Genomic DNA, 13,891 nt, shown 5'->3' with positions numbered 1-13,891 from the left:
AAGTCCAAGTACTGGATATGAGCCTAGTTTTATGAAGTAGGTGTATGTTCCAAACTCACACCTTCTGCGCTCTCATTCTCACAGGCAGCTGTGACCTATATGTTCCACCTCAACTAGTCAATGGATGAGTGAAATACGTCACACCAAAGGCATCAACTTCACATTGCGAAAGAGAGGCCTCTGTTTTATTGCTGAAAAATTATGGGTTAGTACTGTTGAATATGCAGTCCTGATTTTTTTTCTCCATATGAATTGTCACGGCAAGTTGTCTCAGATGTAAAAGCCTCATTCCTAAGCAGCTTTAGCAAGAACCATACAATGAGACACACCACTTAGCAATGCTGCTGACAACTTGCTGGGCCTATTATGGTGAAGGAAAAATTGTTATCCTAAAATGAACAAATAACTAATTAAATTGGTGCACAGACATGATAAACCAGGTGATAAGTCTCTTTTTTTTTCTACAACAGAATCACATCAGTGCTTTTCTGTGTGGTAGAATCCAGAGACCTTACCATTTAAGAAAGGTTTAGCCTCTCATGGGGGCATTAAAAAAGGATGTGCCCAATAGGACTCCCTACCCTTAGGCATGGATGGACCACACAATCTCCTGAACAACAACACATGGTTATTAAACTAAAAGGCAACCAGAAGGAAAAACCTTTTTTTTTATCTGTATTTGGGGAACCCAGGGAGATCCAGCTCAAACRGAGACACTTCCAATTCCCAGAGTAAAACGTCCACCACACTCATGTCTATAAAATAAACCAGTGTGATGAGCTCCATCATCCAGTGCCTGTTGCTAGGAGAACTTTGAAAAGTTGGTGTGGACTGCTATAAAAATGTCTGATATCCATGCTATACTCAATAGCAGCATAGTAAATCATGCATTTCTACTGGCACAGCGGATAGAGGGGGATGATTAACTGGAAAGTCAGGACATCATGTGGGCCCCCAAATGGCACCCTATTTCCTACATAGTGCACTACTTTTGACCAGGGGCCATAGAGCATTATGTATGGGAAAGGGCACCATTTGGGACACCGCCCATWCCTGCAGCATAAATATCACACACAAAGCCCAACATCTGACAACAAAGCATGCAATGCCTCTCTCGGCCTACAAGGTAACCAGTACTAAAAAGCAACACATTTCCATTCATATCACTAACAGGACATCGAACTTACCCTCCTCAATAGTACTTTTTAAACCACTGTTTGTTTATGTTTGAGGACCAAAACATGATTGTTAGAGTTTGTTGTCACTTTGTATTATGTACTCACTTTCTGAAAAAGTTCAAAGAGTACKTGGGGCTCCTGAGTGGTGCAGTGGTCTAAGCCACTGCATCTCAGCGCTAGAGAAGTCACTACAGACACCCTGGTGAGATTCCAGGCTGTATCACAACCTGCCGTGATTGGGAGTCCCATAGGGCGGCCCACAATTGGCCCAACGTCGTGTGGGTTTAGCCGGTGTAAGCCGTCATTGTAAATAAGAATTTGTTAACGGACTTGCCTAGTTAAATACTTTCTAGTCATTGATAGATCAGTGAAAATAAAATRGAGTTTTGAGCTGGGCTGTGGGTGSTATTTAACCGATTGTACTTTGAAAAATGCTTRCAATTCAAAATGTTCTGCAACTAAACACAGTAGACTCCTTAKGGAGATAGTATAAGAAACGTAGTGTAAACACAGCTGGGACGCCAGTTTTAATGGGCTGAGATTTGGATTCAAAGAACAGTGACTAAAACTGCATTCTCACAAAACTCCTAACAGTAATCAAACTGACAGTCACAGAGGGATTCTATTGAAAATAGTCGACCGGAGCCTGGCCCTATAATATAATAGGACAGCAATTGCATAATAAATATTTCAAGATGCAGCTTTTCAGAAAACTAAGGGTGACCATAACGTTAATGAACGATCTTCGTGACGTCACTTAAATATAATCGACAACTCACTCACGCAGTAACGTTAGTTATTAGCATGTTCGCTCTCATGTTTTGGATAGCCAACTAGCTTAGTAACTTCAGTACACACAAATAAAATAACAGCTCGATGGTTCATTCTTATTTTCCTGGTAACAAAACCAACTCAGTGACTGGCTGGATGAATGGTTAAAACACTGCTCCTCATCAACTCGTGCGTTAGCATGCTAGCAAAGCTAAATTACTCCAGCTAGCTAACCGCAGTAAGCTACTTTAGCTTTCTGACTTAAGAAATTCAAACCAAGAACACACAGCTTAGCTATCTTCAGCTTGCTTACCTCTGCTGTCCGTAGTGATGGAGGTTTCTTTAAAGCTTGTTTGAAAGAATTTTCCATTGATCCAGTCATTGTCATAACTTCACACCAGAATCAAATCCTCAAGAGATCCCAGTCTCACTTTTTAAGGCCGATACCGCTAAACTTCCATCCCGTCGCCCGAACATGGAGTGAAAATGCCTTGTAAAACTTAACACAAAACTAACCTCTAGAACGCAACTGGTGCGCATAAAATGTACCAAAAGTAAATAATACAAAAATGGATGTGAAAATCCTCGTGTAGAATTATATGCATCTGTAGCATCCAGTTGGAAAGTTGCCTCCTGATCATCAGTTCTTCATTTGGGACGAGTTGACTTGTCTCGACGCCGGAGTCGAATCTGTGACCCCTCTGTTCATTGACAGCTCAAGAACGCAGCCGCAGGAGGTGGCTATCGTTAAAAAAACAGTAATAACGTTTCATTATTCAACTAAACGTACTACAAAAGGAAGTGTGTTTCATTATTCAACTAAACGTACTACAAAAGGAAGTGTATATTATCAATGGTAAAACAGTAGATAATGCGCTCGCAAGCTCTTCACTCCTTCAGCTTAGTTTGAGAAACATAACGTTACTTGTCTATCTGTGGGATAGCTACTAACGTTTCCTCACGGTTCTCAAAAGCAAATCTCATCAGCTGATAAACCTTCGGCCTTTAAGTGTTTTTCAGAACCACCAATTCTCTATCCTTGTTGCAAAATCAAGCCAACTGTATGCTATACTGTAAGAAATTGCACTATACGTGTTAAGCTCCTGCATTAATAAAATATTAGTCTATCAGCTTTAGGTAGCTGGGTGTCAGTTTTTGTTATGCATAAAAAAAGTAAATTCTTGTTGCGCTCGGTCGTCACTAGTAACCACAGCCACAAAGTCAAACTATACAGTTTAGCTTCTTAAAATGTGATTTTAAACATGACCTTAACCACATTACTAACCTTATGCCTAACCTTGAATTAAGACCCAAAACCACATTTATGTTTTCATGGATTAATACCACAATGAATTTGACTTTGTGGCTGTGGTAACTAGTGGAAAACGTTCCGCTCCCTCCCTGGTTCATGTCCAGAATATCGCGAGAAAAACATATTACTTTCCATCGCAGCCGGCCGGGAGACCCATGGAGCTACCAATTGGAAACCRCRAAAAACGGGTAAAAGTAAATTAAATAAATTTAAACATATCAAAATATATTTCATATTTGAGATTCTTCAAAGTAACCACCCTTTGCTTTGATGACAGCTTTGCACACTTTTGGCATTCTCTCAACCAGCTTCATGAGGTAATCACCTGGAATGCATTTCAATTAACAGGTGTGCCTTGTTAAAAGTTAATTTGTGGAATTTCTTTCTTTCTTAATGAGTTTGAGCCAATCAGTTGTGTTGTGACAAGGTAGGGGTGGTATACAGAAGATAGCCCTATTTGGTAAAATACCAAGTCCATATATATATATATATATATAGCTCAAATAAGCAAAGAGAAAGGACAGTCCTTCAGACATGAAGGTCAGTCAATCCGGAAAGTTACAGTTACAAACACCATCAAGCGCTATGATGAAACTGGCTCTGTGGGGACCGCCACAGGAAAGGAAGACCCAGAGTTACTTCTGCTGCAGAGGATAAGTTATTTAGAGTTACCAGCCTCAGAAACTGCAGCCCAAATATATGCTTCACAGAGTTCAAGTAACAGACCAGTGGCAATTTTAGCATATAAATCTTGGTGGTGAAAATAAACAAAACAAGTTGTGCCGTGACCCGGATTACTGGTTGCTGCGGAAAAGGAGGTCAAAAGGGGGGTGAGTGTAACCGATGTGAAATGGCTAGCTAGTTAGTGGGGTGCGTAATAGYGTTTCAATCGGTGACGTCACTCGCTCTGAGACCTTGAGGTAGTTGTTCCCCTTGCTCTGCAAGGGCCGTGGCTTTTGTGGCGCGATGGGTAACGATGCTTCGAGGGTGGCTGTTGTCGATGTATGCAGATGGTCCCTGGTAGGGGTGAGGAGGTAGGGGTGAGGAAAGGGACGGAGCTGTTACACCGGCACGAGAGACAGTGAGTGAAAACGCTAACCTTTGTTGTTTAGCGTTTTTTTGAGCATGTTGAAAACCACTCAATATAACTAAAATTTAAGTTAACCCATGATATTAAAGGCTCTTTATAGACAAGGCTATTAAAAAGAACACCCAAGGCACTTCCCTATGTGAAAAGGTAATGCAGTAACTTACTGTACATTTCCATTATAATTGGCATCATTCTTACTAAAATTAAACATGAATTTGGACTGAAACATTAATACTGAATGTATGTACTGAGACACTTGCATCTACAACATTGGCATCTTTATTGCACAACATTCCCTTAAAATTGGGAAAGGATMATTTTAGAAACAATTCATATTCAAAGACAAATAAATGGAAATAAACTGAATATGTACAATTTACATTAACTGTTACACACCATACTAAATCATTTATTCATATATGAAGAGAAAAGTAAACATACCTCATAGAAATAATCAGGAGCTTTACAAAATGCAATAAGAACATATCCTGAAGAACCTAGCATCTTACATAAGCATGTAAAAATAATTTCAACCAGCAAAATAAATTCTTCAGAAGCCCCTGATCCATTCATGCCACATGTCCATTAAGACTCCATAGCATGGCACACTCTCCAGACAAAGTACTTCCAAATGAAATGCAACATGAATTTCATGGTTGGTAAAAATATTTATACAAAAAATTMAAACAAATCTGTGGTTTAGATTTGTGGTTTTGCGTCTTGCTTTTGTAAAATCAATGCAGCAATTTTTTATTTATTATTGGTTTTGCCATAAACATTGAGAATAGTTTAAGGAACTGATACACGTATTGCTAACAGATATTCCACAAACTCTCCCTTCGTAGCATGCAATACAGCCGTAAACATGGTATGATGGTGTCAAAGCGATGAAAATGTTTTAAACTTGTGAAAATATTTCAGTTTGAAAATATATGTAGATCGTTTGTTTATTTTTCCCCACATACCRCAGTGGAAATGAGCTCGTTGTATTCCAAAAATAATTACAAAGGTTTTCCCCATTTTCAAATATGTAATTATTAACATCCCTTTTTCAAGAGTTCAGCATTGGGTTGGCAGTTTTATTTGAACATTACACTGATTTAAAAATACAAATAATTCTCAGGCTTATCTAGTCGGCAACTATAAAAAGCGTGTAGCGTCGATCGCCCACAAAATATCTGAGGTAGTGCTGTACCTGTGATCAAGAATGTTAAAGCTACACTGCAGTTAAGAATTACAATGAATGTGTATAAATTACCCAGATACGACTTCCAGGCCTATGTTTATATAATTAGTGTAGTTCATTTTCAAATGAAATCCAATGAATTATGGACCATTGAGGGAGACATTTCAGGTMAAGTACACTTGTAAACAAATACATGAAGAACACAGAAACATAATTGAAATAAAGTGAATTTGATCATATTCACTACAAGTAACAAAAAAACTCATCCTATCTATCACCTGTGCTTCCTGGTTAAACGGGTAAAAGATTGTACAGGAAAGTAGTAGATATAAAAAGTATATATTTTATAATTGATGTCTTGATTATTATTTATACTCAACAGGAAAATGATTTGGCTTTCTTGTCCTTTAACCAGGTTAAAATAATGTTGATGCAGAGGAGGGGGGAAAACATTGAAAAATAAGAGAACTGGCCACAGCAGCAGCATGCCTCTCTGGCCTGGAGTGGGCCAACAGAGCTTCATCTCTTACTATCAGAGGAGACCATGGACTCGGCTGTCCCCTTGTGGCAGTATGTCTGTATGCCCAGTGGCAGCAGCAGTAGCTGAGGYCTCGGATCCATCCAAGAGGCCCTTCTGCATCTCAAATGATACCCTATTCCCTACATAGTGTACARCTTTTGAATAGTATGCAATTTGGTATGCCCACCTTGTCCAGGAGACTGCACTGCACCGGCCCTCTCAGAGCATCAGCAGGGCGTCAGTGAACAGGGTCAAGCCGACGTGTTGGGCCAGGGTGAAGCACAGTATCCGGCTGCTCCAGTCCACAGTCACCCGCCACCTCTGGCTTTGGTTCCATCTATTATAGCAGTATTTGGGCCACGTAGGGAGAGTGAGTGCTTGCCACCGCTGCCAGCAGGGGGAGGTCACTGGACTCAATACTGAATGATAAAAGCCATGCTTAGAATATTGTACATAGGTGAAGAACAGAACAACAAGCCAAGGGTTTATTCTCCTAATTCAGTTACTGTGATTGTTAATGAGATGTAAATAACACAGTGCAGTATTTTAAAGGCCCAGTGCAGTCAAAAACTTGATTTCCCTGTGTTTTGTATGTACACTGAGTGTACAAAACATTAARGACACCTTCCTAATATTGAGTTACGCTTGAGGTTGTAGTAATACTGTCAAATTGTGAAAATGATGATAATGTYCTTTTAGTGTAAGAGCTGTTTGAAAAAAAGAGCCTGAAATTTCAGCATRTTTTGGTTGTATGTAGTTTTAGCCTGCCTGGTGACATCACCAGGTGGTAAATAAGTTAATAGACCAATAAGAAAGAGAGTTCCAAACCTCTCTGTAATAACAACTACGCCCTGGCAGTCCTCGCAAAATTCTTGAGAAATTGGCTACAACTTTCAGCAGCTAAGAAGCTATTTTTTACCATTTTAATTGAAAACAATCACAGTAAGGYACTTAATTGTTACCCAGAAATGATTTGATATTGAGATAAAAACAGCTGCATTGGGCCTTTAAGAACAGAAAGACAACATGGATCACAATACTGATATCTGACAAAACGGGACCCTATTCCCATAGGGTTCTGGTCAAAAGTAGTGCACTATATAGGGAATAGGTGTCTTTTTGGACGCAACGCCAATGTATAAAAACGGTTTAGGTGCTCACCCCAGGACCATCCCCAGCTCCTTGACGTGCACCCTAGTCTGTCCCTTCAGGTACTCTGCCAGCATTTTACTCTTGAAGTAGACCTCCTGGAGTCTGTCCTCAAGGTGCATTATGCACTGAGGAAAGGGATGTCAAACTGAATTACAACTTTATTACTGATTAGCCTTGTGTTAACGTGTACGTGTTACTGATTAGCCTTGTATTACTGATTAGCCTTGTGTTAACGTGTACGTGTTACTGATTAGCCTTGTGTTACTGATTAGCCTTGTGTTAACGTGTACGTGTTACTGATTAGCCTCGTGTTAACGTGTTACTGATTGGCCTCGTGTTAGTGATTAGCCTCGTGTTAGTGATTAGCCTCGTGTTAGTGATTAGCCTCGTGTTACTGATTAGCCTCGTGTTACTGATTAGCCTCGTGTTACTGATTAGCCTCGTGTTACTGATTAGCCTCGTGTAACTGATTAGCCTCGTGTTACTGATTAGCCTCGTGTTACTGATTAGCCTCGTGTTACTGATTAGCCTTGCGTTAATGTGTTACTGAGTAGGGATTTTTTTACAGTGCTAATAACTGCATAGTGATTTGGTATTTGTATGAACTTACAAAGTTGGGGGAGAGGTTCATCTTGTAAAGCAGGTGGGTGGACTGGAGCAGGCTGGACACGAGGCTGGACACCAGGACCTCCTTCCCCAGTTTGTTGTTGTCCGTGGCTCGTCTCTGGCTGCTGGCTACCTGCACCGTCCACTTATCAGTGTCTGCGATAATGCAGACCGCCTCTGCAATGGGCTCATCCAACACTGGATGCTGCGAAAAGAAGAGAAAACTTTGTGCTCTGACCGATGCAGACCAGATACAGCGGTGCACTCCCGTTGACGCCTTATGAGCCTCGAGCAAGCATAAAGACTCATAATCCAGTTTTAACACAAACTTCAATGCTTCAGGTATAAAGCAGTCTTACCTGTACAGCATGGGCTAATTCTGACATGAGGCCCTGCCTTAGTTTGTCATCGTTGGGCATCCCCTGCAGAACAAAGTCCGGCACATAGGTTGTGCAGTACCCTCCGAACAGTGACCTCCCAAAGTTGGCAATGCTCGGTTTGGAGAAATGCTCCACCAACTTTGACCTGTTGATTTAAAACATGGCATAGATGGACATCAGAACATATTGTAACCCAGAAATGCAACTCACATAGAAGTTGATWTGTGTCTTGAAAACCTAATATGAAGGCCAACACGTTTATAATGTTGACATCACTAGCAGTGTGTATCTCACCCAGGGAAGGGGACCTCCACCTCTTCCTGCCACTCATCTGGCTCCTGATCATCTCTGTAGTAGGTGTCGCTGTCACTCTGCCTGTGGATGTCCTGCCCTGCGTCTTCGCTCTCGCTGTCCCCAAGCGCACTGTCCGAACTCTCGTTCCGGGGGATCTCACAGTCATTAAGCGGGGCCCCCTTCTTTTGTTGGGCCATTTTGGGGACGGTTACTGAAATCAGGATGCACATGTTCTGCTCAGCAGAACAACTTCTACAGGAGCGTGCCTCCGATGTGTCTGTAGAGCCACACCTACACCTGGCCTGGACGTCAGCCTCCCCCCCACACCTGGCCTGACGTCAGCCTCCCCCCCACACCTGGCCTGGACGTCAGCCTCCCCCCCACACCTGGCCTGACGTCAGCCTCCCCCCACACAAACTGGCCTGGACGTCAGCCTCCCCCCCACACCTGGCTTTGGACGTCAGCCTCCCCCCCACACCTGGCCTGGACGTCAGCCTCCCCCCCACACCTGGCCTGGACGTCAGCCTCCCGCCCCACACCTGGTCTGGACGTCAGCCTCCCCCCCAACACCTGGTTTGGACGTCAGCCTCCCCCCACACCTGGCCTGGACGTCAGCCTCCCCCCACACCTGGTTTGGACGTCAGCCTCCCCCCCACACCTGGCCTGGACGTCAGCCTCCCCCCACACCTGGTCTGGACGTCAGCCTCCCCCCCACACCTGGTTTGGACGTCATCAGCCTCCCCCCCACACCTGGTCTGGACGTCAGCCTCCCCCCCACACCGGGTCTGGACTGTTAGTCTCCCCCCAACACCTGGCTTAACGTCAGCCTCCCCCGAACCTGGTCTGGACGTCAGCCCCCCCCCCACACCTGCTTTGGACGTCAGCCTCCCCCCCACACCTGGCCTGGACTCAGCTCCCCCCCACACCTGGTTTGGACGTCAGCCGTCCCCCCACACCTGGTCTGGACGTCAGCCTCCCCCCACACCTGGTTTGGACGTCAGCCTCCCCCCACACCTGGCCTGGACGTCAGCCTCCCCCCCACACCTGGTTTGGACGTCAGCCTCCCCCCCACACCTGGCCTGGACGTCAGCCTCCCCCCCACACCTGGTCGGACGTCAGCCTCCCCCCCACACCTGGTTTGGACGTCAGCTCCCCCCCACACCTGGTCTGGACGTCAGCCTCCCCCACACCGGGTCTGGATGTTAGTCTCCCCCCAACACCTGGTCTTAACGTCAGCCTCCCCGTACACCGGGTCTGGACGTCAGCCTCATCCCACCAAACACCCCCCGTCCCACACCCAACTGCCCTGTTCCCTTCTGTCCCTGATCCCCCTGTCCCTTACAGCAACTGCTATTCTCGACTCCCGAAGGGTCCAGAAGCTCTTTCTGGGTTTTGTCCGTGCCGTTTGACAAGTCCAGGCATTTCGCCACATCGTCTATAGTCCTGGTCTCTACAGGGTTGTCATCACTGAAGTACTCGTCGAACAGCTCCGAGCACTCCTCCTCGCTGACAGGGTTCCACTGGGGCATCTTGCTGAAGACACGCATCAGAGTCTTCTTTCCGCCAGCGTTGGTCTTGGTTTGGTCGGGTGATGTGCTGGTAGTAGACTTCACCCTCTGATCGCCGCCGTCACCGCACCCACTCTGCTGCTGTTGTTGTAGGGGTTTCTGTTGTAGTTGCGGTTGCTGTAGTTGCTGTTGCTGTAGTTGCGGTTGCGGCAGTTGCGGTTGCGGCGGTTGCGGTTGCTGCGGTTGCGGTTGCTGCGGTTGCTGCGGTTGCTGCGGTTGCGGTGGCTGCGGTTGCGGTTGCTGCGGTTGCGGTTGCTGTTGCTGTTGCTGTTGTTTTTGTAGTAGCGGTTGCTGCTGTCGTAGTTGTTGTTGCGGTTGCTGTTGCGGTTGTTGTGGTTGTTGTTGCGGTTGCTGTTGTTGTAGTTGCGGATGCGGCCTCTGTTTCTCTTTGATGCATTTCTTGTGCTTCTTAATGTCCTCAAGCTTCCTCCTCCTGCTCTCTGTGTCTGATCCCGGAGACTGGGGGTCGCCGATGAGAAACAGCACTTTAGTGGCAGGCTCCTCCTGGTGTTTTGACAGAAAGGGGCCGGGTACAGGTACAGGTACGGTCTTGTCAGGGGGCTTCTTCTCCAGTGGTATCCCAGAAGAGCGGAACACCTTGATGGGCAGACTCCCCATCCCCTCCTTCTCGCTGGCCTTGACCTCTAACTCGGTCTCAGGCTTCGTCTCCAGCAGCACACAGACCTGCTCCCTGGGGGAGGCGGAGCCCACACGCACCACTGTCTCCCTGGGGGAGGCGGAGCCCACACGCACCACTGTCTCCCTGGGGGAGGCGGAGCCCACACGCACCACTGTTTCCAGCTTGGCCTCCAGACAGGCGGTTGGTGACTCCTTGAGTGACTCCTTGAGCGGCTCACTAACATCCTCCATGTGGATGATGGGCACAGCGTTAGTGTTGTGGCTGGAGTGGGCCTGGGCCTGCAGGACACTGCTCTTGGAACCCTGACTGTTGTTACTACTGTCCCCCTCCTTAGGGCCAGCCTCAGTGTAGGTGCTGCACTGCAAGCTGTTGTTGCTGTGTGAGGGGTAGCTGCTGTCCTCTTGGGGCTCGGAACCCTGGCTGAGGTAGTCTCCGCTGGGCTTGTGCACGGTGACCAGCACATAATCTGACTCCTCCACCTCCCCACGCTGCAGCGAGGTGGTGATGAGAGAGCCTGGGATGACGATGGCCTCGTCCTCAGTGCTGTCCAGCATGTGGGTCTCCAGCAACTCAGAGCAGCGGATGAAGTAGGTGAGCACATAGAGGAGTCGCTGGACTAGCTCCCGTCTCCGCCCCACCACTACCGTCCTGGACAGACGCACCGGGGAGCCGATGGCCCCGTACAAGTCACCTAGTCACAAAACACACACATTTCTTATTTTCACTTTGTTGCATAAGTAAAGCCACATTTAGAATATGAAAATGTGGTCAAATGTGTAGAACTTATTTTTTCCCTTTAACATTTGGGAGAGTGAAGGAAATCTCCATYAGCATCACTGCTCAGTGCTGCATTTCTCCTGTTCAGCCACTATGTGGAGTAGTACACCAAAGTTCCAAACTGTGCCTGTACTAAAATGAAGCCCACTATCTATTATTTTTTTAAATATATRTATTTTTACTTTTATTTAACTAGGCAAGTCAGTTAAGAACAAATTCTTATTTACAATGACGGCCTACCAGGGAACAGTGGGTTAACTGCCTTGTTCAGGGAAAGAATGACAGATTTTTACCATGTCAGCTCGGGGACTCGATCCAGCAACCTTCTCGGTTACTGGCCCAACGCTCTAACCACTAGGCTACCTGCCGCCCCATTTACAGCTAGTTATTGCTAAGTATAGGAGCATCTTTTAATAGTCAATGATACAGAGRTATTATTTACCATGAACTGATGAGTGATGGAGAGATATTATATAACTTGGAGTGATAATGAGTTTTATACCACCTGACAGCTTGAAAAAGCTATAATAACAAACATGCAACCATGTTGGAATGTAATTTAAGGATTTTGAGCACTGGCCAGCCGGGCTAGTAGGCCGCGATTTTTAATAGCTTGGGTTAAAAAAAAAGTTCAAATCGGTGCCTTGGGCTATTTGAAAAGACCCAATTTCACAGGCCTGTGGAGCTAGTTTGGCACATTTTCTACTAGCCTGGTCTGAAAAGTACTAGCCTCTGGCTAGCTTAATCCCCATCCCACATGTGCGTGGAAGTACTATCACGTAAGACTGAAGAGTTTTTCAACCAGAGTCCTGGCCTGTAGTCTGTTCTTACCGAGCTGGGCCCACAGTGGGTTGTAGGGGTGGCTCTTGGCCAGCCTATCCACGCTCTGAGAAGAGTGTTTCTCCAGGAAGATCTTGATAGGCGGCTGTCCGTTGGGCATGACAGTGGGCACCCAGGCCAGGTGGTTGGTGAGGATGGCTGTGAGGAGGGCAGGGAGGAACCTGGGAGAAGAGGAAGAGAGAGCGGTTGTGTTAGGCACAGACTGTCTATATCCCAAATGGCACCCTATTCCCTATGTAGTGCACTACTTTTGACCGGGGGGAAGAAAAAAAATTCAGGTGCCATTTGGGATACAGAACTTTGTCTTTCACTCTCTGTTTGACACATTTTTCTTCATCTCCACCACCGCAGCCTCGTGTTCTGCTACTTCCCTCTTCTCTATCTCGTGATCATTCAGAGATACGACACAGTGGTCACTGGTCAGTCTAAATCACGAGGCAGACCGTCGTAGACTACTGCATACTAATGCAGTGAGTGGAACATCGGAGAAGTTCTATGGATGTCTTGCTACCAATTGATACATTGACAAATGATTCAGCTTGGTTTTGTAACATCGACATAACAAGCTAAAGATTGGCAGGGATTTCTGACTTTGCAGCTCAATCACTATTGAATGCAGTAGCAAAAAAATTTTAAGTATCGCGCACACACACAGTAACACACAGACAGGCATATAGAGACAGACAGGAGCACTCAACTGGTTCTTTGAGGCCTGCTCCATGAGTAGGGCAAGCTCCCTCATGAAATGTCCACAGAGCTGGTTCTTCTCGGGGGCTCCAGACATCATGGTGAGCCAAACGGGCTCGGCCACGCGGGGCATGGTGTAAAGGTTGACGATGGTCGTCCTGGAGAGAGGGAGGGAAAAACACAAGCCATCATTGTCTCGGGGTGAACAAGAGGGCCACAGTTCTCAGTCCAGGCCCTGCTTACAAGGGAGACCCTCTCTCTGAGGCAATTCAGCGTCTGGAAATTCCACAGCGGGCAGCCGTCCAGAGCTTTACACAGAGCTGAGGGAATCTCTGAGGATGGAGGAATGTGTGGAATTATAGTTTCAGAGCCCAGATGTTTGCTGATAACTGAGGAAAACAAGTAGTGTAACTATCGAACAAGATCTATAGGTTATAGACAGGATATGACAGGTAGTAAGGAGATTGATGATTTGTACAAGGTCTTTCCCAGACAAAAATTCCCAGAAATTGTATTTTTTTATTTCACCTTTATTTAACCAGGTTGGATAGTTGAGAACAAGTTYWCATTTGCAACTGCGACCTGGCCAAGATAAAGCAAAGCAGTGTGACACAGACAACAACACAGAGTTACACATGGAGTAAACAATAAACAAGCCAATGACACAGTAGAAAAAAGAAAGTCTATATACAGTGTGTGCAAAAGGCATGAGGAGGTAGGCAATAAATAGGCCATAGGAGCAAATAATTACAGTTTAGCAGATTAACACTGGAGTGATAAATGAGCAGATGATGATGTGCAAGTAGAGATACTGGTGTGCAAAAGAGCAGAAAAGTAAACAAAATAAAAACAGTATGGGGATGAGGTAGGGGATGATCAGTTAGATATAC

The 13,891-nt window shown here is 45.5% G+C and overlaps 2 protein-coding genes across 3 annotated transcripts in view; both read right to left on the bottom strand.

Annotated features, from left to right (window-relative positions):
• LOC111950476 (rap guanine nucleotide exchange factor 6) overlaps nt 1–3,062 on the bottom strand; it is a 209,103-nt gene extending 206,041 nt beyond the window's left edge. Inside the window, exon 1 of the mRNA XM_070434292.1 lies at nt 2,263–3,062. Coding sequence (XP_070290393.1) covers nt 2,263–2,337 — 75 coding nt within the window. The 5' untranslated portion in view covers nt 2,338–3,062. The remainder of the gene's footprint in view (nt 1–2,262) is intronic.
• A 1,552-nt stretch (nt 3,063–4,614) lies between these two features.
• Nucleotides 4,615–13,891, bottom strand: part of fnip1 (folliculin interacting protein 1) — a 50,260-nt gene continuing 40,983 nt past the window's right edge. The window contains exons 12-19 of one of the 2 annotated variants that reach the window (XM_070434323.1): nt 13,013–13,159; nt 12,306–12,475; nt 9,750–11,388; nt 8,490–8,816; nt 8,175–8,340; nt 7,820–8,020; nt 7,219–7,334; nt 4,615–6,476 (exon numbers count right to left, since the gene is read on the bottom strand). In XM_070434323.1, coding sequence (XP_070290424.1) covers nt 6,398–6,476; nt 7,219–7,334; nt 7,820–8,020; nt 8,175–8,340; nt 8,490–8,816; nt 9,750–11,388; nt 12,306–12,475; nt 13,013–13,159 — 2,845 coding nt within the window. In that variant the 3' untranslated portion in view covers nt 4,615–6,397. Of the gene's footprint in view, nt 6,477–7,218; nt 7,335–7,819; nt 8,021–8,174; nt 8,341–8,489; nt 8,817–9,664; nt 11,389–12,305; nt 12,476–13,012; nt 13,160–13,891 lie in introns of those variants that run through there. The other variant, XM_070434322.1, reaches the window with a different exon arrangement.

This window comes from Salvelinus sp. IW2-2015, linkage group LG23, assembly GCF_002910315.2.
Source record: "Salvelinus sp. IW2-2015 linkage group LG23, ASM291031v2, whole genome shotgun sequence".
In the NCBI taxonomy this organism is placed as follows: Eukaryota; Metazoa; Chordata; class Actinopteri; order Salmoniformes; family Salmonidae; genus Salvelinus; species Salvelinus sp. IW2-2015.
Note: the sequence above shows the minus strand (reverse complement) of the source record. Positions and strands in the feature narration are given on the sequence as shown.